The sequence below is a fragment of the Pseudophryne corroboree genome, chromosome 1, assembly GCF_028390025.1.
Source record: "Pseudophryne corroboree isolate aPseCor3 chromosome 1, aPseCor3.hap2, whole genome shotgun sequence".
Lineage (NCBI taxonomy): Eukaryota > Metazoa > Chordata > Amphibia > Anura > Myobatrachidae > Pseudophryne > Pseudophryne corroboree.
Genome location: NC_086444.1, coordinates 625,919,318 through 625,946,715, shown reverse-complemented (window position 1 = coordinate 625,946,715; position 27,398 = coordinate 625,919,318). Strand labels below are relative to the sequence as shown.

Here is a 27,398-nt window from a genome sequence, read left to right as displayed (position 1 = left end):
GTCACTGATAAGCTACTGCCACCTCCCCCTTCCTCAGCTCCTGGCAGCTCCATGGTCCTCCTCCACCTGTGGCCCACCCCTCGAAGAGGAGCAAGCTCTTTGCATGCTATGATAAGGTAAGAGGAGGCTGGAGGGACAGAGAGACACAGGGAAGCTGCTAGAGGGACACAGGGCGTGGAGTTGCTGAAGTGAGAGAGGCAGAGATTTGCATTGGGGCACTACTACTGTGGGCATTATGTGCATACAGGGCACTACTGTGTGCATTATGTGTATAAGTGGCACTTCTGTGGGCATTATGTCTATAAGCAGCACTTCTGTGGGCATTATGTGTATAAGCAGCACGTCTGTGGGCATTATGTGCAAGGGCCACTATTATTATGGGAATTGTTTAAAAGGGGCACTACTGTAGGCACTGTGTATAAATGGTACTACTGTGTAGCATAACATGTATAAGGGGTACCACTGAGTGACATAATGTGAATAAGGGGCATTACTATGTGGTATAATATGAGTCAGGGGCACATGTGCGTTGTAATGTGAATAAGATTGTGCTACTGTGTGGTGACATCCCATCGCTGATCGGCGAAGCCCGTTGTAGCCGTCCGACGCGCCAGCGCATTGCGATGCATAGACATGCGCAGTTCAGATCTGATCGCCCGCTGTGCGAAAGCGCACAGCAGTGATCAGATCAGAATTAGGCCCTATATTAAGGTTACAGATACATGTTAGTTTTCTTTTGTGGTATAATTATTTGAAATAGCAGTTCTCTTAGAATGACCTTGGTAAAACACTTTTATAGAAAGAGAAGCTTCTGCTCTTTGAAACTAGACAATTTGTGTTCCTACAGGGCAGGGGTGGGGAACGTCCGGCCTACGGGTCGTATAAGGCCCGCAAAGCCGATTGATCCAGCCCGGCCAGGCTCACCTTACCGAGGGAGATGTTGGGCGCCCGCTGAGATTGTGTTACCAGCGGGCACCGGCTCCTTGCCCTCAGTGTCAGCCGAAAGCCGGATCTCACTCCAGAGCTCCAGATTCCGTGTTAGGGTCTCCTGCCCTGTGCTGCCACGTCGTCATGGCAACCGGGAGACAAGTGCTAGTGGAGTAACCTGAGCGCAGCTGATACTCCGGTTCGGGTCTTTTGCTGTGCAGTGGTTATAGGCTCTGTGCACGGCAGGGGATCCGGTGCTGGTTTTTGTGCTCACAGTCTGTGAGGTCTGAGTGGGGCGTGGACAGCACCTGCTTTATAAGGCCTCTTTTCAGGGTAAGCAGATGCTGCTGAATCTTTGTTGGTTAGTCAGTTCATGAAAGTTAGCCAGTACTGTGTAGCTTTGTATTTGTTTGTTGCTTACTGCAAATAGGCCTGGGGATTTGGTATTACACTCTGCCAATCCAGACCTAGCAGTAAGACTGGAGTCAGTCGTTTAGCTTGCTGGGGTTCTGTTACTACTCTGTGAACTTAGCAAGTTTGCGGCTGTATTCTAAGACTTGCCTGTCTAATCCTGTCTCACTGTGCTAGGTGTCAGGGGTCAGTTTAGTGGCAGTAAGCTAAAACCTGTGCACTGCAAGTGAGAAATAGGATTGTGGAGACTCTCCTTGTGTCTATCATTCCATCTCTGACCAAGGAGTTTACTGCCACACCCGTTGGTAACCCTTTAGGGTTTTGCTGTTGCCCTTAGCAACAGCATTTCGGGTTCTCTACGTATTAAAACACAACATCTTGCTTTTTCCATCTGTGCAGTTCTAATACAAGGGAGATACCCAGTTCCTTAGCCTCTGGGCTTCTCTGTTCACTTTGTGTGTATTTTGTTACCCTATTACCTTCTGTGTACGTTATGTCATATTCCCCAGTTTGTCTGTGAGTCCATTTGTTTTGCATAACAGTTCAAACACCAGTACATTCCTGCAGACACTGGAGTGCATAACAGTTCTGACACCAGTACTTTCCTGCAGGCACTGGTGTGCATAACATATTCAGCAGCCTAATACTCCTGTTGAAATTTTGTGGGAATATGGAGCATACCCCTCAAAATACGTTGCAACAGGTGGTCGATCAGGTGCAGGTCCTGACTCGACAATTTAATGATTTGTCCATTAAAATGCACACCTCCCAGGCTGCTGGCGGAGCTCCCACAGCAGCAGCACCTGCAGGGGTTAAGGAGCCGAAAGTAAATCTCCCGGATCGTTTTTCTGGAGATCGCTCGCAGTTCTTTTGTTTCAAGGAGAGCTGCAAGCTATACTTCCGGCTTAGGCCTCAGTCTTCTGGGTCGGAGATTCAGCGGGTGGGCATAGTGATTTCCTTGCTACAAGGAGACCCACAGGTCTGGGCATATGGGTTGCAGCCTGACTGTCCGTCGCTTAAAAGTGTTGATGTTTTTTTTACGGCACTGGGCATGTTGTATGATGACCCTGACAAGACGGCCTCAGCCGAGGCTCAGATTTCGATCCTTAAGCAAGGGCGAAGGCCAGTTGAGGTTTACTGTACGGAGTTTCGGAGGTTGGCCCATGATACCCAGTGGAATGACCCAGCCCTGAGACACCAGTACCGAAGAGGTCTTTCTAACCAGATAAAGGACCAACTGGTACAATATCCCTTGCCTGATAGCTTGGATCAGCTCATGCAGTTATCCATCCGGGTGGATAGACGGCTGAGAGAGCGTAGGCTTGAAAGGGAGACTGAGATTTCCTTCCTTCCCAAGGGAACCTCAGACTGAGGAATTTTCTGAGGAGCCTATGCAGATTGGGGCTACCCGCCTCTCCTCGCGTGAGAAGACGCGGAGGAGACAGCAGGGGTTGTGTTTGTACTGTGGGAATAAAGGTCATGTGGTAGTATCATGCCCAGAAAAGCCGGAAAACTTCAGGGCCTGAGGGTGATGGGAAATATCCTGTCAGGCCAGAAGTCAGAATTTCCCAAGAAGACTTTTATCATTCCGGTGACCTTGAAGATCCTCGGTCAAACTGTCAAGACTGAGGCCTTTGTGGACAGTGGGGCCGACGGGGTTTTTATGGACCGCCAATTCGCCCTGAAACACTCTGTTCCCTTAGTACCCTTGGCATCGGAAATTGAGATTTGTGGGTTAAACGGGGAACCATTATCCCAAGGTAAAATTACCTCTTGCACTAGCCAGATTTCTTTGTTTATTGGAGCCACACACTCTGAAAAATTGTCCTTTTATGTGACGGTCTGTACTTTTGCCCCATTGGTGTTGGGGTTACCCTGGTTAAGGGCCCACAATCCTCAATTTGACTGGGTCTCTGGGGAGATTCTTAGTTGGGGTACTGATTGTTTCAGGAGTTGCTTGAGCCTTCCAGTCAGGCTCTCGCAGCTAAGTTTGCCAGGATTGCCAGGGTGTTATGCAGATTTTGCGGACGTGTTCTCCAAAAAAGTTGCAGAGGTACTACCTCCCCATCGCCCCTATGACTGTGCCATTGATTTGTTGCCAAATGCTAAGCTTCCCAAGAGCAGGTTGTACTCCCTGTCACGTCCTGAGACTCAGGCTATGGCAGAGTACATTCAGGAGAACTTGGCTAAGGGATTTATCAGACCTTCACAGTCTCCAGTTGGGTCGGGGTTCTTCTTCGTGGGTAAAAAGGACGGTTCGTTGCGACCCTGCATCGACTTCAGGGAATTGAACCGTATCACGATTAAAAACTCATACCCACTGCCTCTCATTTCGGTCTTGTTTGACCAGCTTCGTACTGCCACCATTTTTTCTAAGATTGACCTACGCGGTGCGTACAATCTAATCTGAATAAGAGAGGGGGATGAGTGGAAGACTGCCTTTAATACCCACTCAGGGCATTATGAATATTTGGTGATGCATTTTGGGCTCTGTAATGCCCCGGCAGTCTTCCAGGATTTCATGAATGATGTGCTCAGGGAATATTTGGATAGATTCTTAGTTGTATACTTGGATGACATCCTAATCTTCTCCCATTCCCTGGAGGAACATCGGAAGCATGTACGCTTAGTCCTCCAGAAACTCAGAGACCACCGGCTTGGGGCGAAGCTGGAGAAGTGCGAATTTGAAGTTCAGCAAATCGCATTTCTAGGATATATTATCTCCCCAGAAGGTTTCCAAATGGAGGGTTCCAAGGTACAGGCAGTCCTGGATTGGGTGCAGCCCACTAGTTTGAAGGCGCTTCAGCGTTTCCTGGGCTTTGCGAATTTTTATAGACGATTTATCGCTGGATTTTCGTCTATAGTGGCGCCCTTGGTGGCACTCACTAAGAAAGGGGCGGATGTTGCTCACTGGTCTTGTGAGGCTAAAGCGGCTTTTGCCCGTCTCAAAAGGGCATTTGTTTCGGCCAAGGTGCTGCGACACCCAGATCCAGAGCGTCCTTTTGTGGTGGAGGTGGATGCCTCTGAGATGGGTATTGGGGCAGTGCTTTCTCAGATGGGAGTGTCTGATAATCGCCTTCATCCCTGTGCTTACTTTTCCCGTAAATTTTCGCCTGCCGAGATGAATTATGACGTGGGTAACCGGGAATTGTTGGCTATTAAGGATGCACTCGAGGAGTGGAGACACTGGCTTGAGGGGGCTAAGTTTGTGGTCTCAATTCTCACTGACCATAAGAATCTGGCATATTTAGAGTCAGCGAAGCGTCTCAATGCCAGGCAGGCACGATGGGCTTTGTTTTTTGCTCGCTTTAATTTTTTGATAACATATCGCCCTGGGTCAAAAAACATCAAGGCTGATGCGCTCTCGCGGAGTTTTGCTCCAATCCAGGAGACCACCGAGGAGCCGTTGCCCATTGTTTCCCCATCATGTATTAAAGTGGGCATTACCCAGGACCTCTTATCATTAGTCCTTAGAGCACAGGAGCAGGCTCCTCCAGACCTTCCGGTAGGTCTTTTGTTTGTGCCTCCTAGGTTAAGACAGCGAGTGTTCCTGGAATTCCATGCCAAGAAGTCGGCAGGTCACCCGGGTATTGCCAGAACTCGGGAGTTGCTATCTAGGGCGGTGTGGTGGCCCTCGGTGGCTAAGGATGTGGATCAGTGGGTTCGGGCATGTGACATCTGTGCCCGAAATAAGACTCCTAGAGGGGTTCCTGTTGGCCCATTACATCCACTCTCTATCCCATCTAAGCCATGGACCCACATTTCAATGGATTTTGTGGTGGACTTGCCCAAATCCTCGGGGATGACAGCCATCTGGGTTGTCGTTGACAGGTTTTCGAAGATGGCGCACTTCGTTCCACTGGTTGGGCTGCCATCAGCCAGACGCCTGTCTGAATTATTTATGCTGCATGTTGTGCGTCTCCACGGGTTGCCACTTGATGTGGTCTCTGACCGCGGATCCCAGTTTGTGGCCAAATTCTGGAGGGCATTTTGTTCCGATCTCCAGATTTCTGTCAGCTTGTCGTCAGGCTACCATCCGCAGTCTAATGGGCAGACTGAAAGGGTGAACCAGTCCTTGGAGCAGTTCCTCAGGTGTTATGTCTCCAAGTGTCAGACTGGCTGGGTTGCTCATCTGTCCATGGCGGAGTTTGCCTATAACAACGCGGCTCACTCTGCTACAGGGATCTCTCCCTTCCTTTGTGTGTATGGGCATCATCCTAAGGCCAATTCTTTTGACCCCCTGGACTCCACGCCTGGTGGTTCCTCTGTGGTTTCGGTCCTTAGAGGTATTTGGCGGAAAGTGAAGAAAGCCCTTGTGTCTGTGTCATTAGTGACCAAAAGGGTTTTTGATAAGCGGAAAAGACCCTGCAGCTTCAAATTAGGAGACTTCGTCTGGTTGTCTACCAAGAATTTGAAGTTGAGACAGCCATCTCATAAGTTAGGGCCCCGGTTCATCGGCCCTTATAAGATCACCAGGGTTATCAATCCGGTGGCATTTCAGTTAGATCTGCCCCGTTCTTTGGGTATCAATAAAACATTTCATTGTTCCCTTTTAAAACGGGCGATTAGTAATCCTTCTTCCAGTGGAAGACCTTCCCCTCTTCTGATACGTGGCCAGAGGGAGTTTGTTGTTGAAAGGATTCTTGACTCCAAGGTGGTTCGGGGTCGGCTGTCATTTTTGGTGCACTGGAAGGGGTATGGCCCGGAGGAGCGGTCGTGGGTGCGCAGTTGTGATCTTCATGCCCCCAGACTGATACGCTCTTTCTTCTCGCAGTTCCCCGATAAACCCGGTGGTAGGGGTTCTTTGACCCCTCGTCAGAGGGGGGGTACTGTTAGGGTCTCCTGCCCTGTGCTGCCACGTCGTCATGGCAACCGGGAGACAAGTGCTAGTGGAGTAACCTGAGCGCAGCTGATACTCCGGTTCGGGTCTTTTGCTGTGCAGTGGTTATAGGCTCTGTGCACGGCAGGGGATCCGGTGCTGGTTTTTGTGCTCACAGTCTGTGAGGTCTGAGTGGGGCGTGGACAGCACCTGCTTTATAAGGCCTCTTTTCAGGGTAAGCAGATGCTGCTGAATCTTTGTTGGTTAGTCAGTTCATGAAAGTTAGCCAGTACTGTGTAGCTTTGTATTTGTTTGTTGCTTACTGCAAATAGGCCTGGGGATTTGGTATTACACTCTGCCAATCCAGACCTAGCAGTAAGACTGGAGTCAGTCGTTTAGCTTGCTGGGGTTCTGTTACTACTCTGTGAACTTAGCAAGTTTGCGGCTGTATTCTAAGACTTGCCTGTCTAATCCTGTCTCACTGTGCTAGGTGTCAGGGGTCAGTTTAGTGGCAGTAAGCTAAAACCTGTGCACTGCAAGTGAGAAATAGGATTGTGGAGACTCTCCTTGTGTCTATCATTCCATCTCTGACCAAGGAGTTTACTGCCACACCCGTTGGTAACCCTTTAGGGTTTTGCTGTTGCCCTTAGCAACAGCATTTCGGGTTCTCTACGTATTAAAACACAACATCTTGCTTTTTCCATCTGTGCAGTTCTAATACAAGGGAGATACCCAGTTCCTTAGCCTCTGGGCTTCTCTGTTCACTTTGTGTGTATTTTGTTACCCTATTACCTTCTGTGTACGTTATGTCATATTCCCCAGTTTGTCTGTGAGTCCATTTGTTTTGCATAACAGTTCAAACACCAGTACATTCCTGCAGACACTGGAGTGCATAACAGTTCTGACACCAGTACTTTCCTGCAGGCACTGGTGTGCATAACATTCCGGCTCTGACAGTGGGAGTCATTTCGAATTGATCGCTCTCTAGCAGTTTTTAGCAGCTGTGCAAATGCTATGCTGCCGCCCACTGGGGAGTGTATTTTAGCTTAGCAGAAGTACGAACGCATGTGCAGCCGAGCTCTGCAAAAAAAGTTTGTGCAGTTTCAGAGTAGCTCTGAACTTACTCAGCGCTTGCGATCACTTCAGCCTATTCGTTTCCGGATTTTATGTCATACACCCGCCCAGCGAACGCCCAGACACGCCTGCATTTTTTCAGACACGCCTGCTTTTTTGCAAACACTCCCTGAAAACGGTCAGTTGTCACCCAGTAACGTCCCCTTCCTGTCAATCTTCTTGCAGCCGTCAGTGCGACTGAAAACTTTGCTACAACCTGTGCACAACCACAACGGGCTTTGTACCCGTACAACGCGCGTGCGCATTGCGGCCCATATGCATGCGCATAAATGCAGATTTTTAGCCTGATCGCTGCACTGCGAACAACGGATCCCCAGTGTGCGGCTGTGCGCTATGAGACGTTATGACGTCTTTCCCATAGTTCCGAGGAGCGGACTGCCTGGCGGTGTGCAGCGGTCCGGAAGTAGAAACGGGGCTGGTGAGTATTGTGTTTTGTTGTTGTTTTTTTAATGTGCGTGTGTAAGCAGCGCTACTAGGGGGGGCACATTTAATGGGGCATAACAAGTGACTGGGGGCATATCTAATGGGGCATAACAAGTGACTGGGGGCATATCTAATGGGGCATAACAAGTGACTGGGGGCATATCTAATGGGGCATAACAAGTGACTGGGGCATATCTAATGGGGGCATATCAAGCAACTAGGGGCTTATCTAATGGTTCATAACAAGTGACTGGGGGCATATCTAATGGGGCATAATAACTGACTGGGGGCATATCTAATGGGGCATAACAACTGATTGGGGGTGTATGTACTGGGGTATAACAACTGACTGGGGGCATATGTACTGGAGGCATGTCTACTGGGTCATAACAACTGACTGTGGGTATATCTACTGGGGGCATAACTACTGGGGCATACCTACTGGGACCATAACTACTGACTGGGGGCATAATTCCTGGGGGCATAACAACTGGGGGCAGGCTAATTTTAAGTTGATAATTTTTGTATGGCTCCCGAAGGATTTTATAAATATCCAAATGGCCCTTGGTAGAAAAAGGGTTCCCCACCCCTGCTATAGGGGCTGCTTCAGTAAGGCTTAGCACTGGTTTTGCCTATTATATTGACCATAAATAATTTGAATTGGACCTAGACCACCAACCCAGGACACCACTACAAGTGCTTAGAGACAACCACTTAGGGAATAGATGTTTGTATGAAGCTCATTTTTCAATAATCCTTCTGCGGTTTCGGGACTTTACCGCTGATTTCTTCTTTGGTCCAGTCATGTGCCGCGGCTCTCAGGACTCTGCAGGTCAGTCGTTGGTCAAGTCCTAGGAAGCAGGTTAGATTCTGTACTGCAGATCACATCCAGCACTGTTTCATCACTTTTTTATATTGATACTGGTTTTTAAGTGAAAATAGATTAAAACTGTATGATATTATCTCCACTGTAGTTGTTTAGAATGTACATAACATTTGTTTAGGTGGTCTCACAGCACTTGTATTTGTCTATTTTGCACAGAAACAAAGTCTGTGTCATTGGAACCCTTACCACAGCTCAGAGCTATCACATACCTCCAGAGGTGTCAGTAATCCTTGTGGGCTTCATATAAATATTTTATGCAATTCACAATATGTGCTTACTATCTTCGGAGTATTCGAGAATTAATATAACTTTATTTTTTTCTTATTTTTTGGTCAGATAATTATTATTTTTTGTAAATTATTTCAAAGTCTAACTGGTTAATTTTTTGCTATTTTCCACTTAGCTCACTTTAAAATTTTTATAAAGGAGAACATTTTCTGAAAGCAATTACAGAGCAAGACCATTTTCCTTACTATGTAAGCTGCAGAACTAGGTGTTCTGTTAGTTGCTTTTCTTTGTATCCTTGTATGCCTTACTGCCACGTTTTGCTAATCGCACAGTGTAACCTATGTAGTGCGCCCAACATGGCTGTCTCGCCTGGTACTCTCTTAGGATAAACAATACATGCAGAGCCGGCCCTAACCAATATGATGCCCTAGGCAAGATTTTGTCTGGTGCCTCTAGCACCACCGCCCCTGGTTCTGCCTCTGTCCCTGCACCCTTTTCCCAGTAGCATCACCCCGCACCCATAGCAGTCCTTATTTTGGTGTTCCTATACCCTATATTTTAAAAAGGAACAGTGCGCACATTTGGCACACAGCCCAAAAAGGGACGTGTTTTTGCTGGCAAGCGGCATGGCCACACAATAATACCCCCAATTCAAATTATGCCACACAGTACTGCAACTTTATTCACATTATATCATGCGATCGTGTCCCTTATTCACGTTACATCACACAGTAGTACCACTTTACCTTATATACGTTACTCCTCACAGTAGTGCCCCTTATTCATATTACACCACACCATCTTGCTCTTTATTCACATTACACCACAAAATAGTGCCCTTTCTATACGTAACACCACACAGTAGAGCACCTTATACACATAATGCCACACATTAGTAATGCCTTTATACACTTAATACCACACAGTAAAGCCCCTAACACATATGACACACATTATTAATGTCCTTATAAACATAATGTGCCTTACACATTATGCCAACCTTTATTAATGCCCTTATACACATAATGTCCCTTACACATATGCCAAACATTATTGCACAACCAACCCACCTGCACAAAACACTCACACAGCCGCTAACACTGTGACCTCTGCCTCTCCTTGGATACAGAGGTGTCCTTATACATCTTGCCTCAATGCGCCATGCAGCAGGAGATGCCTGGCGTGAGTCAGCTGGCAGCTCTGCTAATGTCGGGTGCCTTTTTTAATGAAAATGCATCTTATTGGCATTGCTATATGGTTAGGATGCACAAGCAGCATCTGCTGATTAAAATGATATGCAGCATGCCTATATACTGTGTGTGACTGTGGCTGTATCTGCATACGAAATGCTACACAGAATATAGGCATGCCGCATATCCTTTTAATCAGCAGAAGCTGCTGGTGCCCCTAGGCATACCAAATGCCCTAGGCATTTGCCTAGTTTGCCTATGCCTATGGGTGGCTCTAATTGCAAGAATATTAATGACATTTATTTTTTGTATAATGATGTCACTTAGGGGGATGAATACTTAGAGGAGCAACAAATATTAACTCTCGGACTGGAAACACAGATTTTAAAATGAATGCAAAGTTGGAAGTTTATAGCTAGCTGCACACTATTCCCAGATCTTTCCTCCTGGGATCAGGATGTCATGTCATGATCTGCAGTATGCTTTAAAAAATGATAACTGCAATTCTTCTATGTACTGAAAATAATAAAGACTTACTAAATAACTAGAGATAGAGGAATTACTAAATGTATTAGAAAATACATATATTTTTACCTTATCAGCTTGTAACATCTGGGGCCTAATTCAGACATAAGATCAAAAACATTTCACGGCATGCACCATTAACAAAAAACAGTCTGCACATGCGTCTCATGAAGTTGCAAGGAGCTATGTACATTTGCCGTACAAGTATTTATTGATGATGACTGGTACGTGAATGTGTGTGTGTGTGTGTGTGTGTGTGTGTGTGTGTGTGTGTGTGTGTGTGTGTGTGTGTGTGTGTGTGTGTGTGTGAAGCAGCAAATACAGCATGAAAGGTGCCACTGGTTGCAGTAGTTCTAAAGAAAACATTGTGTACAGTGGTGTAGCTATAGCCATATTGAGGAAAGTAATATGCTTTTATGTATGGTAAAGCTCTTTAACCAATGTTGCAAATATAAAATCAAGTTAGTGTATATTGATTCCAAATGAATATAACAGACAGAAACTGCCATGTGGAGGCTATACTGTATATTGCTTTGGCACTTACTTGGCTCATAGTAGTCGTAGATTTTCACTGGGACTGGTGCAGTTTTCCCCACAATATATTCCCTGAAGGCTTGCATCTGTACACATGTCATACACTGGCTAGGTATCTGTAAAACAAATTCACTTCATTATACAGTGGTTTGCATTCTTCTAAATGTCTAAAGCTTAGACACAGTTTTCTATGTATTGTAGAACTACTACTCCTAGCATTCTTTGACAGAAAGGAAATAATGCTTTGCTCAGTCTTATATTAAACATCTATAAGCCCTAACAGGAACTTGATGATTTGGAATATTTATTTGTGTATTTTTTTTTTAATTTAAATTGTATTTAAGGATCAGGAGTAAGATTTTCCTCAATGACCAGAACATCTGACCTATTTTGCTAGGTGCCATTTAGATCAAGAATAACATTTTAAGGGGGAGATGTATCAAACCTCCTATAGAGGACATATGGATAAGTTATTTCTAGCTATCATTTTATAGAATGTACCTGATAAATGATGCTAGAAGCTTATTGGTTGATATGGACAACTTGTCCACTCTTTAGGAGGTTTGAAACATCTCCCACTAAATCTCCCTTTCATGCATAAATTATGGTAAACTAATGCAAGATTTAAAAAAAAAGTTTTTATTAGTCTTCAGGGCTTATAAAAACAGTGTTGTTGTTTTTTAACTATAAAACTAAAGAAGTTATACATGTGCCCACTTGAGTGGACATCATGCATCTGCAACATAAAAAATTGCCCTATTATCATGGAAAAGTACGTTACCCATGAAAGGTTTTTCAGGTTTTTTTTTTATATTTTTTCTTGCAAAAACATAAGGTAAAATGAAAAATGCTCACTGTATTTTTTCCTCAGAATTTATAACACAAATATTTTCATTTACTTCTGAGTTTGCTTCATATCTTGAAAGTTAGCCTTTTTCAAAACTGAATTTGACTGATTTTAAAGCTAAGGAGGCAATTCAATTGCTGCTCTGATTGGGTGCTCATTACTTTTGATACGCCCAAAAGCACCGTGTTTAGCCATGCAAAGTGGCTAGCCTGACTAAAATACTGCATGCAATGCAAAAAGTCCTGTTTGGGCACCAAAATGGGACACTTTTTGCACATTTCTGCTTTCGTCTAGGGAGACTGTTAGCAGAACTGTCGGTGCCTGCTGCATTCCAGCCCGTATGGCAGAATAATTGAATAGCTGCATGTGGGCAAACTCTAGTGGTTGGTGCCCAAATAACAATTGAATTGCCCCATTAGTCTGAAATTTGGAGAGAGACCCAGAACACAAAGGCTGAAGACACTGCATGTAGATGTGCTTAGTTTTACGAGTACAAGCTGTATCGTGGCACCTGGTAGCATGTTTTGCATATGTAAGCTTTGGCCAATGATTTCCCACACTGAACCTGATTTCAGGGAGTGCCTCTGACAAGTCCCTGTACTTCAACAGAGGTGTTGTCTAACTACTTCTTCATCTTCATCTTGGTGTCTAACTACTTCTGCCTCTTCAACATTGATTAATGCTCAAGCAATGGAAGCTTTGAAATCCAACTGATTTTTGTCATTGAATCCATACATTTGATACAGCAGCCATGCATTACACAAGTCACATCAAGAAAGTGAACACCCGAATGTACCATCCCCTGTTTTTGTGTGGGTACATTGTTACATTGGATCCATGAGTTCCTCTCCCACCATGTGCATGTTATACTACTCTCTACCTAACTCTGTTGCTAGATGCTCTTAATGTCTGGAGAAAATAAAAACAATACAAATAAAGCATCTGCCACTACTACTCCAGTGCTACTAATGATAATAATTTGAAAACATTTACAATTTAAAAATGTTAAGATAACATGATACATATAAGGCTAATCATCTGTCAGAATTGGCATATATGGCTATTATGTAGGGAAAATATTTAGGTTAGGCCTATATGCCAGGATAACTAGCATGCTGTATGGATCTTTGTATTGCATGACGTCCACTGAAGTAAACATGATTTTACATCAACTGTAAAAAAAAAAATTGAGTGGTTGATCAAAACATCTTCCATATTATGCCCTCAGTGTTACTTTCCCTGACTTTATTTGTTCTACCTGCATTGCTATCTTTGAGTAAAAATATATTACAGAAATCCCTGAAGAGCTGGTAAACTTTTCTCACACATTTTATTCTGACCTTTTTGTTTTTGTAGGAATTAAAAGCTGCCATTAGGTGGCATAACTTTTAAGTTTGGTAGAGGACCAAAGAAGAGGACACCATGCCATTCCTCCCAGCATGACCCTCCCCAGGAGGGACACAATGCTCTGCTTCTGGACTATTCTCTTAATGTATGATTGCCAGCACCTGTGTTGAACAGGTCAATGGATTAGAAAGGTGTTTCAGCACAGGTGAGGGCAATTAAAAGGGAAGCCCAGAAGCAGAGCATTCTGTCCCTCCTGGAGAGGGTCATGTTGGGAGGTATGACCATGCACTAAGTGATGTCAAAAGAAAGTTGTAAGTTACATAGGAGATAATTACCACAGCTTACCTCTGGGATGTGTCTGGATTCTGGCCGTCAGGATCCTGCAGTCAGTCTTCTGACTGTCGGGATCCCAACTGCCGGTATTTGGATCGCATCCTGATTAGAAGCCTAGACAAAACTCTTGAATGTTTTAAAACACACTGACCTCATCAAAATAGAACAATACTTTTCTTCCTTCCACTTCATAGCGTTTTAGGCCAATTTGCTTGTTCAAAAGCAACTGAAACAGAGCAAGATCATTTAAATTATATACAATATACAGACACCACAACTCTGGGTTAGTGAAATACAGTATCACGTAGAAATTACAATGAATGACATTTAGGTTGATATAAGTCTATTTCCCTTTAACCATAAAGATTGTGTGGTATGTGTTCACAAGGGATGCTTGCTGAGTATGTACAATTAAAGCAAAATAATAGACATCGCAGGAGAAGCTAATCTGAATATATATAATAACACATATAAATTAAATCAGCATAAAAAAGTGATCTTACAACAAATAAGAATGTGATTATAGTAAAAATAAATAAATATATATATAAAAAAAAATGAAGTCGGCAAACAGAAACAACATAGATGATAAAAGCTGCACAAAATGAAAGGATTTTTATATAGCAATAACATCTGGTGTAATTATTTGTACTTGTTCTTCTTTCCTAAATTTTGGATTTAAATTCCCCTCCCTGTGAGATAATAAGATTTTAAACCTACCGGTAAATCTTTTTCTCCTAGTCCGTAGAGGATGCTGGGGACTCCGTAAGGACCATGGGGTATAGACGGGCTCCGCAGGAGACATGGGCACTATAAAGAACTTTTAATATGGGTGTGCACTGGCTCCTCCCTCTATGCCCCTCCTCCAGACCTCAGTTAGAGAAACTGTGCCCAGAGGAGATGGACAACATGAGGAAAGGATTTTGTTAAACTAAGGGCAAGATTCCTACCAGCCCACACCAATCATACCATATAACCTGGAAAATACGCAACCAGTTAACAGTATGAACAAAAAACAGCATCAGTCAAAGACTGATTCCAACTGGAATACACAACCCTTGGAAGTTATTACCCAAAATGCCTGCACCAATCCAACGTTATGCTTTCTGTGGGCTTAAGGTTTTTCTTTTATGTCTGTGTTGCTTGTCTATTGTTGTATTACTCAAATCCTCTGTATCATGTGCATTGTTTTTGATGTCTGTAAAGCGCCTTGAGTCCTGTTGGAGAAAGAGCGCTATATAAATAAAATTATTATTATTATTATTATAACCCTTATGGAAGCAACAACTATATACAAGTCTTGCAGATTTAGTCCGCACTGGGACGGGCGCCCAGCATCCTCTACGGACTAGGAGAAAAAGATTTACCGGTAGGTTTAAAATCTTATTTTCTCTTACGTCCTAGAGGATGATGGAGACTCCGTAAGGACCATGGGGTTTATACCAAAGCTCCAAACCGGGCGGGAGAGTGCGGATGACTCTGCAGCACCGACTGAGCAAACGCAAGCTCCTCCTCAGCCAGGGTATCAAACTTGTAGAATTTTGCAAAAGTGTTTGAACCCGACCAATTAGCTGCTCGGCAAAGCTGTAATGCCGAGACGCCTCGGGCAGTCGCCCAAGTAGAGCCCACCTTCCTAGTGGAATGGGCCTTTACCGAATTTGGTAACGGCAATCCAGCCGTAGAATGAGCCTGCTGAATCGTGTTACAGATCCAGCGAGCAATAGTCTGCTTAGAAGCAGGAGCGCCAACTTTGTTGGCTGCATACAGGACAAACAGAGCCTCTGTTTTCCTAACCCTAGCCGTCCTGGCTACATACATTTTTAAGGCCCTGACTACATAGAGGGACTTGGAGTCCTCCAAGTTCCCCGTAGCCACAGGCACCACAATAGGTTGGTTCATATGAAATGAAGAAACCACCTTAGGCAAAAATTGAGGAAGAATCCTCAACTCCGCTCTATCCACATGGAAAATCAAATAGGGGCTCTTGTGGGACAAGGCCGCCAATTCGGACACCCGCCTTGCAGATGCCAAGGCCAGTAACATGACCACCTTCCACGTGAGAAATTTTAATTCAACCGTTTGAAGAGGTTCAAACTAGTGAGATTTTAGGAAACTTAACACCACGTTAAGGTCCCATGGTGCCACTGGGGGCACAAAGGGGGGCTGGATGTGCAGCACTCCCTTCACAAACGTCTGGACTTCTGGGAGAGAAGCCAATTCCTTCTGGAAGAATATAGATAGGGCCGAAATCTGTACCTTAATGGTGCCTAACTTCAGGCCCATATCCACTCCTGTCTGTAGAAAGTGGAGAAAACGGCCCAGATGGAAATCTTCCATAGGAGCATTCTTGGCTTCACACCAAGATACATACTTCCTCCAGATACGGTGATAATGTTTTGCTGTCACCTCCTTCCTAGCCTTTATCAGAGTAGGGCTGACTTCCTCCAGAATACCTTTCCCAGCTAGGATTCGGTGTTCAACCGCCATGCCGTCAAACGTAACCACGGTAAGTCTTGGAACACGCAGGGCCCCTGCTGTAACAGGTCCTCCCTGAGAGGAAGAGGACACGGATCTTCTGTGAGCATTTCCCGAAGATCTGAGTACCAGGCCCTTCGAGGCCAATCTGGAACAATGAGTATTGTCTGCACTCTTTTTTGTCTTATGATTCTCAATATTTTTGAGATGAGAGGAAGAGGAGGGAACACATAGACCGACTGAAACACCCATGGTGTCACCAGGGCGTCCACCGCTACTGCCCGAGGGACCCATGACCTGGCACAATACCTCCGAAGCTTCTTGTTGAGGCGTGACGCCATCATGTCTATTTGAGGAATTCCCCAAAGACTTGTTATCTCTGCAAAAACTTCTTGATGAAGTCCCCACTCTCCTGGATGGAGATCGTGTCTGCTGAGGAAGTCTGCTTCCCAGTTGTCCACTCCCGGAATGAAGACAGCTGTCAGAGCGCTTACGTGATTTTCCGCCCAGCGAAGAATCCTGGTGGCTTCCGCCATCGCCACTCTGCTCCTTGTCCCGCCCTGGCGGTTTACATGAGCCACGGCTGTGATGTTGTCTGATTGAATCAGAACCGGTAGGTTGCGAAGAAGATTCTCCGCTTGTCGTAGGCCGTTGTATATGGCCCTCAATTCCAGTATGTTGATGTGTAGACAAGCCTCCTGGCTTGACCATAGTCCCTGAAAATTTCTTCCTTGTGTGACTGCTCCCCATCCTCGGAAGCTCACGTCCGTGGTCACCAGAACCCAGTCTTGAATGCCGAACCTGCGACCCTCTAGAAGGTGAGCACTCTGCAGCCACCACAGGAGAGACACCCTGGCCCTGGGGGACAGGGTTATTTTCTGATGTATTTGTAGATGGGATACGGACCACTTGTCCAGAAGGTCCCACTGAAATGTCCTTGCATGGAACCTGCCGAAGGGGATGGCCTCGTAGGCTGCCACCATTTTTCCCAGAACTCGAGTGCATTGATGAACAGACACTCTTTTTGGTTTTAGCAGGTCTCTGACCATGTTCTGGAGGTCCTGGGCCTTTTCCAATGGGAGAAAAACCCTCTTTTGTTCCGTGTCCAGAATCATGCCTAGGAATGATAGCCGAGTCGTTGGAACCAATTGTGACTTTGGCAGATTGAGAATCCAACCGTGCTGTTGCAGCACTCTCAGGGAGAGCGACACGCTCTTCAGCAATTGATCTCTCGATCTCGCCTTTATCAGGAGATCGTCCAAGTATGGGATAATTGTGACTCCCTGCCTGCGCAGGAGCACCATCATCTCCGCCATCACCTTGGTGAAAATCCTCGGGGCCATGGAAAGCCCAAACGGCAACGTCTGAAACTGGTAATGACAGTCCTGTACAGCGAATCTCAGGTACTCCTGACGAGGGGGATATATGGGGAAATGAAGGTATGCATCCTTTATGTCCAGTGACACCATAAAATCCCTCCCTTCCAGGCTGGATATTACAGCTCGGAGCGATTCCATCTTGAATTTGAACTTTTTCAAGTACAGGTTTAGGGATTTTAGATTTAAATTGGGTCTGACCGAACCATCCGGCTTCGGGACCACGAACAGGGTTGAATAGTACCCTTTTCCCTGTTGGACCAGGGGAACCTTGACAATCACTTGCTGTTGACACAGCTTTTGAATTGCAGCTAACACTACTTCCCTCTCCGGGGGTGAAGCTGGCAAGGCCGACTTGAAAAATCGGCGAGGGGGCACCTCTTCGAATTCCAGCTTGTAGCCTTGGGAAACAATTTCCATCGCCCAAGGATCTACGTCTGAAAGAACCCAGATCTGGCTGAAAAGTCGAAGACGTGCCCCCACTGGTGCGGACTCCCTCAGTGGAGCCCCAGCGTCATGCATTGGATTTTGTAGAAGCCGGGGAGGACTTCAGCTCCTGGGAACTACCCGAAGCAGGTGTTCTCTTTCCTTTACCTTTACCTCTAGCAAGGAAGGAGGAGCCCCAACCTCTTCTGGACTTATGCGACCGAAAGGACTGCATCTGATACTGTGGAGTTTTCTTTTGCTGTTGGGGAACAAAAGGTAAAAAGGGAGATTTACCCACGGTAGCTGTGGAAACCAGGTCCGCGAGCCCATCCCCAAACAACACTTCACCCATGTAAGGTAAAACCTCCATATGCTTCTTTGAGTCTGCATCACCCGTCCATTGGCGGGTCCATAGAGCTCGTCTCGCAGAAATAGCCATGGCATTGGCTCTGGAACCCAGCAGCCCCACGTCTCTTTGAGCGTCCCTCATATATAAGTCTGCGTCTTTAATGTGAGCTAAGGTCAATAATAAGAATTTACTTACCGATAATTCTATTTCTCGGAGTCCGTAGTGGATGCTGGGGTTCCTGAAAGGACCATGGGGAATAGCGGCTCCGCAGGAGACAGGGCACAAAAAGTAAAGCTTTAGGATCAGGTGGTGTGCACTGGCTCCTCCTCCTATGACCCTCCTCCAAGCCTCAGTTAGGATACTGTGCCCGGACGAGCGTACACAATAAGGAAGGATTTTGAATCCCGGGTAAGACTCATACCAGCCACACCAATCACACTGTACAACCTGTGATCTGAACCCAGTTAACAGTATGATAACAGCGGAGCCTCTGAAAAGATGGCTCACAACAATAATAACCCGATTTTTGTAACTATGTACAAGTATTGCAGATAATCCGCACTTGGGATGGGTGCCCAGCATCCACTACGGACTCCGAGAAATAGAATTATCGGTAAGTAAATTCTTATTTTCTCTATCGTCCTAGTGGATGCTGGGGTTCCTGAAAGGACCATGGGGATTATACCAAAGCTCCCAAACGGGCGGGAGAGTGCGGATGACTCTGCAGCACCGAATGAGAGAACTCCAGGTCCTCCTTAGCCAGGGTATCAAATTTGTAGGATTTTACAAACGTGTTTGCCCCTGACTAAGTAGCCGCTCGGCAAAGTTGTAAAGCCGAGACCCCTCGGGCAGCCGCCCAAGATGAGCCCACCTTCCTTGTGGAATGGGCATTTACATATTTTGGCTGTGGCAGGCCTGCCACAGAATGTGCAAGCTGAATTGTATTACACATCCAACTAGCAATAGTCTGCTTAGAAGCAAGAGCACCCAGTTTTTTGGGTGCATACAGGATAACAGCAAGTCAGTTTTCCTGACTCCAGCCGTCCTGGAACCTATATTTTCAGGGCCCTGACAACATCTAGCAACTTGGAGTCCTCCAAGTCCTTAGTAGGCGCAAGGCACCACAATAAGCTGGTTCAGGTGAAACACTGACACCACCTTAGGGAGAGAACTGGGGACGAGTCCGCAGCTCTGCCCTGTCCGAATGGACAAACAGATATGGGCTTTTTTGAGAAAAAAAAAAAACCCACCAATTTGACACTCGCCTGGCCCAGGCCAGGGCCAAGAGCATGGTCACTTTTCATGTGAGATGCTTCAAATCCACAGATTTGACTGGTTTTAAACCAATGTGATTTGAGGAATCCCAGAACTACGTTGAGATCCCACAGTGCCACTGGAGGCACAAAAGGGGGTTGTATATGCAATACTCCCTTGACAAACTTCTGGACTTCAGGAACTGAAGCCAATTCTTTCTGGAAGAAAATCGACAGGGCCGAAATTTGAACCTTAATGGACCCCAATTTGAGGCCCATAGACACTCCTGTTTGCAGGAAATGCAGGAATCGACCGAGTTGAAATTTCTTAGTGGGGCCTTCCTGGCCTCACACCACGCAACATATTTTCGCCCCATGTGGTGATAATGTTGTGCGGTCACCTCCTTCCTGGCTTTGACCAGGGTAGGAATGACCTCTTCCGGAATGCCTTTTTCCCTTAGGATCCGGCGTTCCACCGCCATGCCGTCAAACGCAGCTGCGGTAAGTCTTGGAACAGACATGGTACTTGCTGAAGCAAGTCCCTTCTTAGCGGCAGAGGCCATAAGTCCTCTGTGAGCATCTCTTGAAGTTCCGGGTACCAAGTCCTTCTTGACCAATCCGGAGCCATGAGTATAGTTCTTACTCCTCTACGTCTTATAATTCTCAGTACCTTAGGGAACACATACACCGACTGGTACACCCACGGTGTTACCAGAACGTCCACAGCTATTGCCTGAGTGTCTCTTGACCTGGCGCAATACCTGTCCCGTTTTTTGTTCAGACGGGACGCCATCATGTCCACCTTTGGTATTTCCCAACGGTTCACAATCATGTGGAAAAACTTCCCGATGAAGTTTCCACTCTCCCGGGTGGAGGTCGTGCCTGCTGAGGAAGTCTGCTTCCCAGTTTCCATTCCCGGAATGAAACACTGCTGACAGTGCTATCACATGATTTTCCGCCCAGCGAAAAGTCCTTGCAGTTTTTGCCATTGCCCTCCTGCTTCTTGTGCCGCCCTGTCTGTTTACGTGGGCGACTGACGTGATGTCCCACTGGATCAATACCGGCTGACCTTGAAGCAGAGGTCTTGCTAAGCTTAGAGCATTATAAAATTACCCTTAGCTCCAGTATATTTATGTGGAAAAAAATCTCCAGACTTGATCACACTCCCTGGAAATTTTTTCCTTGTGTGACTGCTCCCCAGCCTCTCGGGCTGGCCTCCGTGGTCACCAGCATCCAATCCTGAATGCCGAATCTGCGGCCCTCTAGAAGATGAGCACTCTGTAACCACCACAGGAGAGACACCCTTGTCCTTGGATATAGGGTTATCCGCTGATGCATCTGAAGATGCGATCCGGACCATTTGTCCAGCAGATCCCACTGAAAAGTTCTTGCGTGAAATCTGCCGAATGGAATTGCTTCGTAGGAAGCCTCTTTTCCTGGTTTTAGGAGGTTCCTGACTAGCTCGGATAACTCCCTGGCTTTCTCTTCCGGGAGAAACACCTTTTTCTGGACTGTGTCCAGAATCATCCCTAGGCACAGCAGACGTGTCGTCGGGAACAGCTGCGATTTTGGAATATTTAGAATCCACCCGTGCTGTTGTAGCAGTATCCGAGATAGTGCTACTCCGACCTCCAACTGTTCCCTGGACTTTGCCCTTATCAGGAGATCGTCCAAGTAAGGGATAATTAAGACGCCTTTTCTTTGAAGAAGAATCATCATTTCGGCCATTACCTTGGTAAAGACCCGGGGTGCCGTGGACAATCCAAACGGCAGCGTCTGAAACTGATAGTGACAGTTCTGTACCACGAACCTGAAGTACCCTTAGTGAGAAGGGCAAATTTGGGACATGGAGGTAAGCATCCCTGATGTCCCGGGACACTATATAGTCCCCTTCTTCCTGGTTCGTTATCACTGCTCTGAGTGACTCCATCTTGATTTGAACCTTTGTAAGTGTTCAAATTTTTTAAGATTTAGAATAGGTCTCACCTAGCCTTCTGGCTTCAGTACCACAATATAGTGTGGAATAATACCCCTTTCCTTGTTGTAGGAGGGGTAATTTGATTATCACCTGCTGGGAATACAGCTTGTGAATTGTTTCCCATACTGCCTCCTTGTCGGAGGGAGACCTTGGTAAAGCAGACTTCAGGAGCCTGCGAGGGGGAAACGTCTCGACATTCCAATCTGTACCCCAGGGATACTACTTGTAGGATCCAGGAGTCCTGTACGGTCCCAGCGTCATGCTGAGAGCTTGGCAGAAGCGGTGGAAGGCTTCTGTTCCTGGGAATGGGCTGCCTGCTGCAGTCTTCTTCCCTTTCCTCTATCCCTGGGCAGATATGACTCTTATAGGGACGAAAGGACTGAGGCTGAAAAGACGGTGTCTTTTTCTGCAGAGATGTGACTTAGGGTAAAAACGGTGGATTTTCCAGCAGTTGCCGTGGCCACCAGGTCCGATGGACCGACCCCAAATAACTCCTCTTCCTTTATACGGCAATACACCTTTGTGCCGTTTGGAATCTGCATCACCTGACCACTGTCGTGTCCATAAACATCTTGTGGCAGATATGGACATCGCACTTACTCTTGATGCCAGAGTGCAAATATCCCTCTGTGCATCTCGTATATATAGAAATGCATCCTTTAAATGCTCTATAGTCAATAAAATACTGTCCCTGTCAAGGGTATCAATATTTTTAGTCAGGGAATCCGACCAAGCCACCCCAGCTCTGCACATCCAGGCTGAGGCGATCGCTGGTCGCAGTATAACACCAGTATGTGTGTATATACTTTTTATGATATTTTCCAGCCTCCTGTCAGCTGGCTCCTTGAGGACGGCCCTATCTATAGACGGTACCGCCACTTGTTTTGATAAGCGTGTGAGCGCCTTATCCACCCTAAGGGGTGTTTCCCAACGCGCCCTAACTTCTGGCGGGAAAGGGTATACCGCCAATAATTTTCTATCGGGGGGAACCCACGCATCATCACACACTTCCTTTAATTTATCTGATTCAGGAAAAACTACAGGTAGTTTTTTCACATCCCACATAATACCCTCTTTTGTGGTACTTGTAGTATCAGAAATATGTAACACCTCCTTCATTGCCCTTAACATGTAACGTGTGGCCCTAAAGGGAAATACGTTTGTTTCTTCACCGTCGACACTGAAATCAGTGTCCATGTCTGTGTCTGTCGACCGACTGAGGTAAAAGGACGTTTTAACGCCCCTGACGGTGTTTGAGACGCCTGGACAGGTACTAATTTGTTTGCCAGCCGTCTCATGTCGCCAACCGACCTTGCAGCGTGTTGACATTATCACGTAATTCCATAAATAAGCCATCCATTCCGGTGTCGACTCCCTAGAGAGTGACATCACCATTACAGGCAATTTGCTCCGCCTCCTCACCAACATCGTCCTCATACATGTCGACACACACGTACCGACATATAGCACACACACACAGGGAATGCTCTGATAGAGGACAGGACCCCACTAGCCCCTTGGGGAGACAGAGGGAGAGTTTGCCAGCACACACCAAAGCGCTATATTTTACAGGGATAGCCTTATAATAAGTGCTCCCTTATAGCTGCTTTTATAAAATCACAATTTCGCCAAATTTTGCCCCCCCTCTCTTGATTTAACCCTGTTTCTGTAGTGCAGTGCAGGGGAGAGCCTGGGAGCCTTCCTGACCAGCGGAACTGTGTGAGGAAATGGCGCTGTGTGCTGAGGAGATAGGCCCCGCCCCCTTTTCGGCGGGCTCGTCTCCCGCTTAAAAATGGATTCTGGCAAGGGTTAAATATCTCCATATAGCCCCGGAGGCTATATGTGAGGTATTTTTTGCCAAAAAAAGGATTTTCATTGCTGCCCAGGGCGCCCCCCCCAGCGCCCTGCACCCTCAGTGACTGCCGTGTGAAGTGTGCTGAGAGCAATGGCGCACAGCTGCAGTGCTGTGCGCTACCTTAAGAAGACTGAGGAGTCTTCTGCCGCCGATTCTGGACCTTCTTCTCTTTTCAGCATCTGCAAGGGGGCCGGCGGCGAGGCTCCGGTGACCATCCAGGCTGTACCTGTGATCGTCCCTCTGGAGCTAATGTCCAGTAGCCAAAGAAGCCAATCCATCCTGCACGCAGGTGAGTTCACTTCTTCTCCCCTAAGTCCCTCGATGCAGTGATCCTGTTGCCAGCAGGACTCACTGTAAAACAAAAAACCTAAGCTAAACTTTTCTAAGCAGCTCTTTAGGAGAGCCACCTAGATTGCACCCTTCTCGGCCGGGCTCAAAAACCTAACTGAGGCTTGGAGGAGGGTCATAGGGGGAGGAGCCAGTGCACACCACCTGATCCTAAAGCTTTACTTTTTGTGCCCTGTCTCCTGCGGAGCCGCTATTCCCCATGGTCCTTTCAGGAACCCCAGCATCCACTAGGACGATAGAGAAAAAATGGTATCCCTGTCCAGGGTATCAAGGTCAGCTGACAAGGTATCTGTCCACGCTGCAACTGTACTACACACCCATGCCGATGCTATTGCCGGTCTGAGCAAAGCACCCGTATGCGCATAAATAGACTTTAAAGTAGTATCCTGTCTGCGATCAGCAGGATCCTTGAGGGCTGCCGTGTCCGGAGACGGTAGCGCCACCTTCTTGGACAGGCGTGTTAAAGCCTCGTCCACCCTGGGAGATTCCCAACGTACACTGTCCTGTGCAGGGAAAGGGTACGCCATAAGAACCCTTTTGGGAATCTGCAGTTTTTTATCTGGAGTTTCCCAAGCCTTTTCAAATAACTCGTTAAGCTAATGGGAAGGGGGAAAGGTTACCTCAGGTTTCTTTTCCTTATACATGTGCACCCTCATGTCAGGGACAGAGGGGTCATTAGTGATATGCAAAATATCTTTTATTGCTATAATCATACACTGAATACTTTTTGCCACCCTTGGGTGTAATTTTGCATCATCGTAGTCGACACTGGAGTCAGAATCCGTGTCGGTACCAGTATCTGCTATTTGGGATAGGGGACGTTTCTGAGACCCAGAAGGGCTCTGTGACCCAGTCCAATCCGTGGATTGTCTCCCTGCTTTTACCCTGGACTCTGCTTTGTCCGTTCTCTTATTTAATGAGGTCACACTTGCATTTAACATATGCCACATGTCCAATCATGAGTCGGCGTTGCCGACGGAGACACACCACTCATCTGTTCCACCTCCTCCTTGGACGAGCCTTCCGCTTCAGACATGCCGACACGCACGTACCGACACCCCCACACACACAGAGATATATCTATAAGGGGACAATTCCCCAACAAGGCCCTTTGAAGAGACAGAGAGAGAGTATGCCAGCACACACCCAGCGCCAACTGACACTGGAATAAAAACCCAGATATAGCGCTTTTTATATGTATAATAAATGTGTGTACATTCACTGCGCCTTACAAATGCACCCCCCCCCCCTCTTTTCAGCCCTCTGTCACCGTGTTCAGCAGGGGAGAGTCCGGGGAGCCAGCTTCTCTGCAGCGTTCTGTGGAGAAAATGGCGCTGTTAGTGCTGAGGGATCAAGCTCCGCCCCCTCCAGCGGCGGGCTTCGATCCCGCTCCAATATACAAAAAATGGCGGGGGATTTTTTCATTTACTGCCTCTGCAGCCTAATGTACCCTGTTGCCAGTCCAGAGGTTTATATTGATGCCCAGGGCGCCCCCCCTGCGCCCTGCACCCATCAGTGCCTTCAGTGTGTGTGTAGTGTGTGGGAGCAATGGCACACAGCATTACCGCTGCGCGCTTACCTCAGTGAAGATCTGAAGTCTTCTGCCGCCTTGAAGTCTTCTTTTCTTCTTATACTCACTCGGCTTCTATCTTCCGGCTCTGCGAGGAGGACGGCAGCGCGGCTCTGGGACGAACGGCGGGGTGAGACCTGCATTCCGACTCCCTCTGGAGCTAACGGTGTCCAGTAGCCTAAGAAGCAGAGCCTATAATTTAAGTAGGTCTGCTTCTCTCTCCTCAGTCCCACGATGCAGGGAGCCTGTTGCCAGCAGTGCTCCCTGAAAATAAAAAACCTAACAAAATTATTTTTCAGAGAAACTCATGAGAGCTACCCTGTATTGCACCCTATCTCCTCTGGGCACAAAATCTAACTGAGGTCTGGAGGAGGGGCATAGAGGGAGGGGCCAGTGCACACCCATACTAAAAGTTCTTTATAGTGCCCATGTCTCCTGCGGAGCCCGTCTATACCCCATGGTCCTTACTGAGTCCCCAGCATCCTCTAGGACGTAAGAGAAATTCTATATTCCCCTTTCAGACCGCCACCTATGAACACGGGTTATGGGCACATGAGTGCGTATAACCTGTGTTCATGTGCGGTCTGAAAGGTGTAAAGGTTGAAATACCTGGTCGAGTGACCCAATATTTCAACCCTGGCCGTGAGCAGGGTTGAACACGCCTTCAACCCTGCTCACTGTGCGGTGTGAACAGGAGCCGGGTTGATGCGACCTGTTTCCCGTTCACTCTCTGTGTACGGGCGGCGCTTGGAGATTATATGATCTTCAAGCGTCGCCCCCGCTCAGTCACCGCTGGCATCACCAACCCGGTTGGGTTGCAGTCAGCGGTAACGGGGTGCCTGAGGCGGGTTGCACACTGTGAGCTCCCGTGTCAGGCTCCCGTGTGCGACCTGCCTCAGGCGGTCTGAAAGGGGTATAACTAAAGGTGTATACCACTTCCTTTTTAAGAACCGGGTTATGGATGATGCATTTTATCATCTACTGTAAGTATCCTTTGCAAACTCTAACTCATTCATTTTATTTAGCAATGTTGTTTGTATTTATATATTGCTGTTACCTCGATGTAATGCATAGAAACTAATAGTGCCCCTGGTTATATAGTGATTATGAAACAGTACTGTGTAGTGTAAACATATTGAAGTATTTGTGTTATGTGTAATAAATAATAGATGATGACAACTAGGTATTTCTTTAAGTTCATGAGCTGATTAACTAAAGTAATTTGATGGATTCTGCTAACTGGCCCCGAAGACTTAATGAGGCCAATAAAAGAAAATTCCTCTCCCTGTGGCATGCCACACATTTTTCGGCTATATCTTTCAGTGAGGGCTCCGTCTAGGCTGTGGAATGCCCAGGACACATTGTGCCATGGGGTGTTGGAGACACCAAACTGCCCCCCTCTACATTAAATAGATTAAGTGTAATTTGAAACCTGTAACATCTTCAGCGCTGGACTAAATTACTAATGTCATAAATTTACATTAGAACCGGTCACTCAGTTAGGACACATTTTACCTACAAGAGATGTCTGACTTTCCACAGAACATTTAAAGGTCTAGTTTTACGTGAGAAAACATTACCAGAAGGGATTTTTTTTCTACATGAGATTCAAATACTTAATTCACTACTCTCATAGTTCATCTCAAAGGCATTACAATATTAGGAAATACACTCCCCAGTATCTGCACATCCAAATATGATTTAAACTGCCCATCTATATTGATTTAAGCTAGAATCCGGGAAAAATAGGCATCTCAGCAACACATGTAATTGTATGCAAAAAGCCTATTTATATGACAGTCAGTAAATGATTTCTCCTCAGATAAACTGCTTGGGGATGTGGTCAGTAAATTTGGGATCCGGTCTCTAGGGCGACAGTAACTAGGTCAACACTATCTAGGTCGACCACTATTGGTCGACAGTAACTAGGTCAACATGTTCCAGGTCGATATGAGTTTTTCACGATTCATTTCTTTTTTTTAACCTTTTCATACTTAACGATCCATGTGGACTACAATTGGGAACGGTAACCTGTGCCGAGCGCAGCGGCAGTGGAGCGAGGCACCTTGCCCGAAGCATGGCGAGCGAAGAAATCCATGCGAGGGGACACGGTGCACTAATTGGGGTTCCCGGTCACTCTACAAAGAAAACGACACCAAAAAAA

At 46.5% G+C, this 27,398-nt stretch overlaps 1 protein-coding gene across 2 annotated transcripts in view; it reads right to left on the bottom strand.

Moving 5' to 3' along the window:
- The window catches only part of CPAMD8 (C3 and PZP like alpha-2-macroglobulin domain containing 8), a 300,356-nt gene that overhangs the window by 24,784 nt on the left and 248,174 nt on the right, over positions 1–27,398 (bottom strand). For both annotated transcript variants that reach the window (XM_063914497.1, XM_063914498.1), the window contains exons 37-38: positions 13,756–13,830; positions 11,088–11,193 (exon numbers count right to left, since the gene is read on the bottom strand). In XM_063914497.1, coding sequence (XP_063770567.1) covers positions 11,088–11,193; positions 13,756–13,830 — 181 coding nt within the window. The remainder of the gene's footprint in view (positions 1–11,087; positions 11,194–13,755; positions 13,831–27,398) is intronic.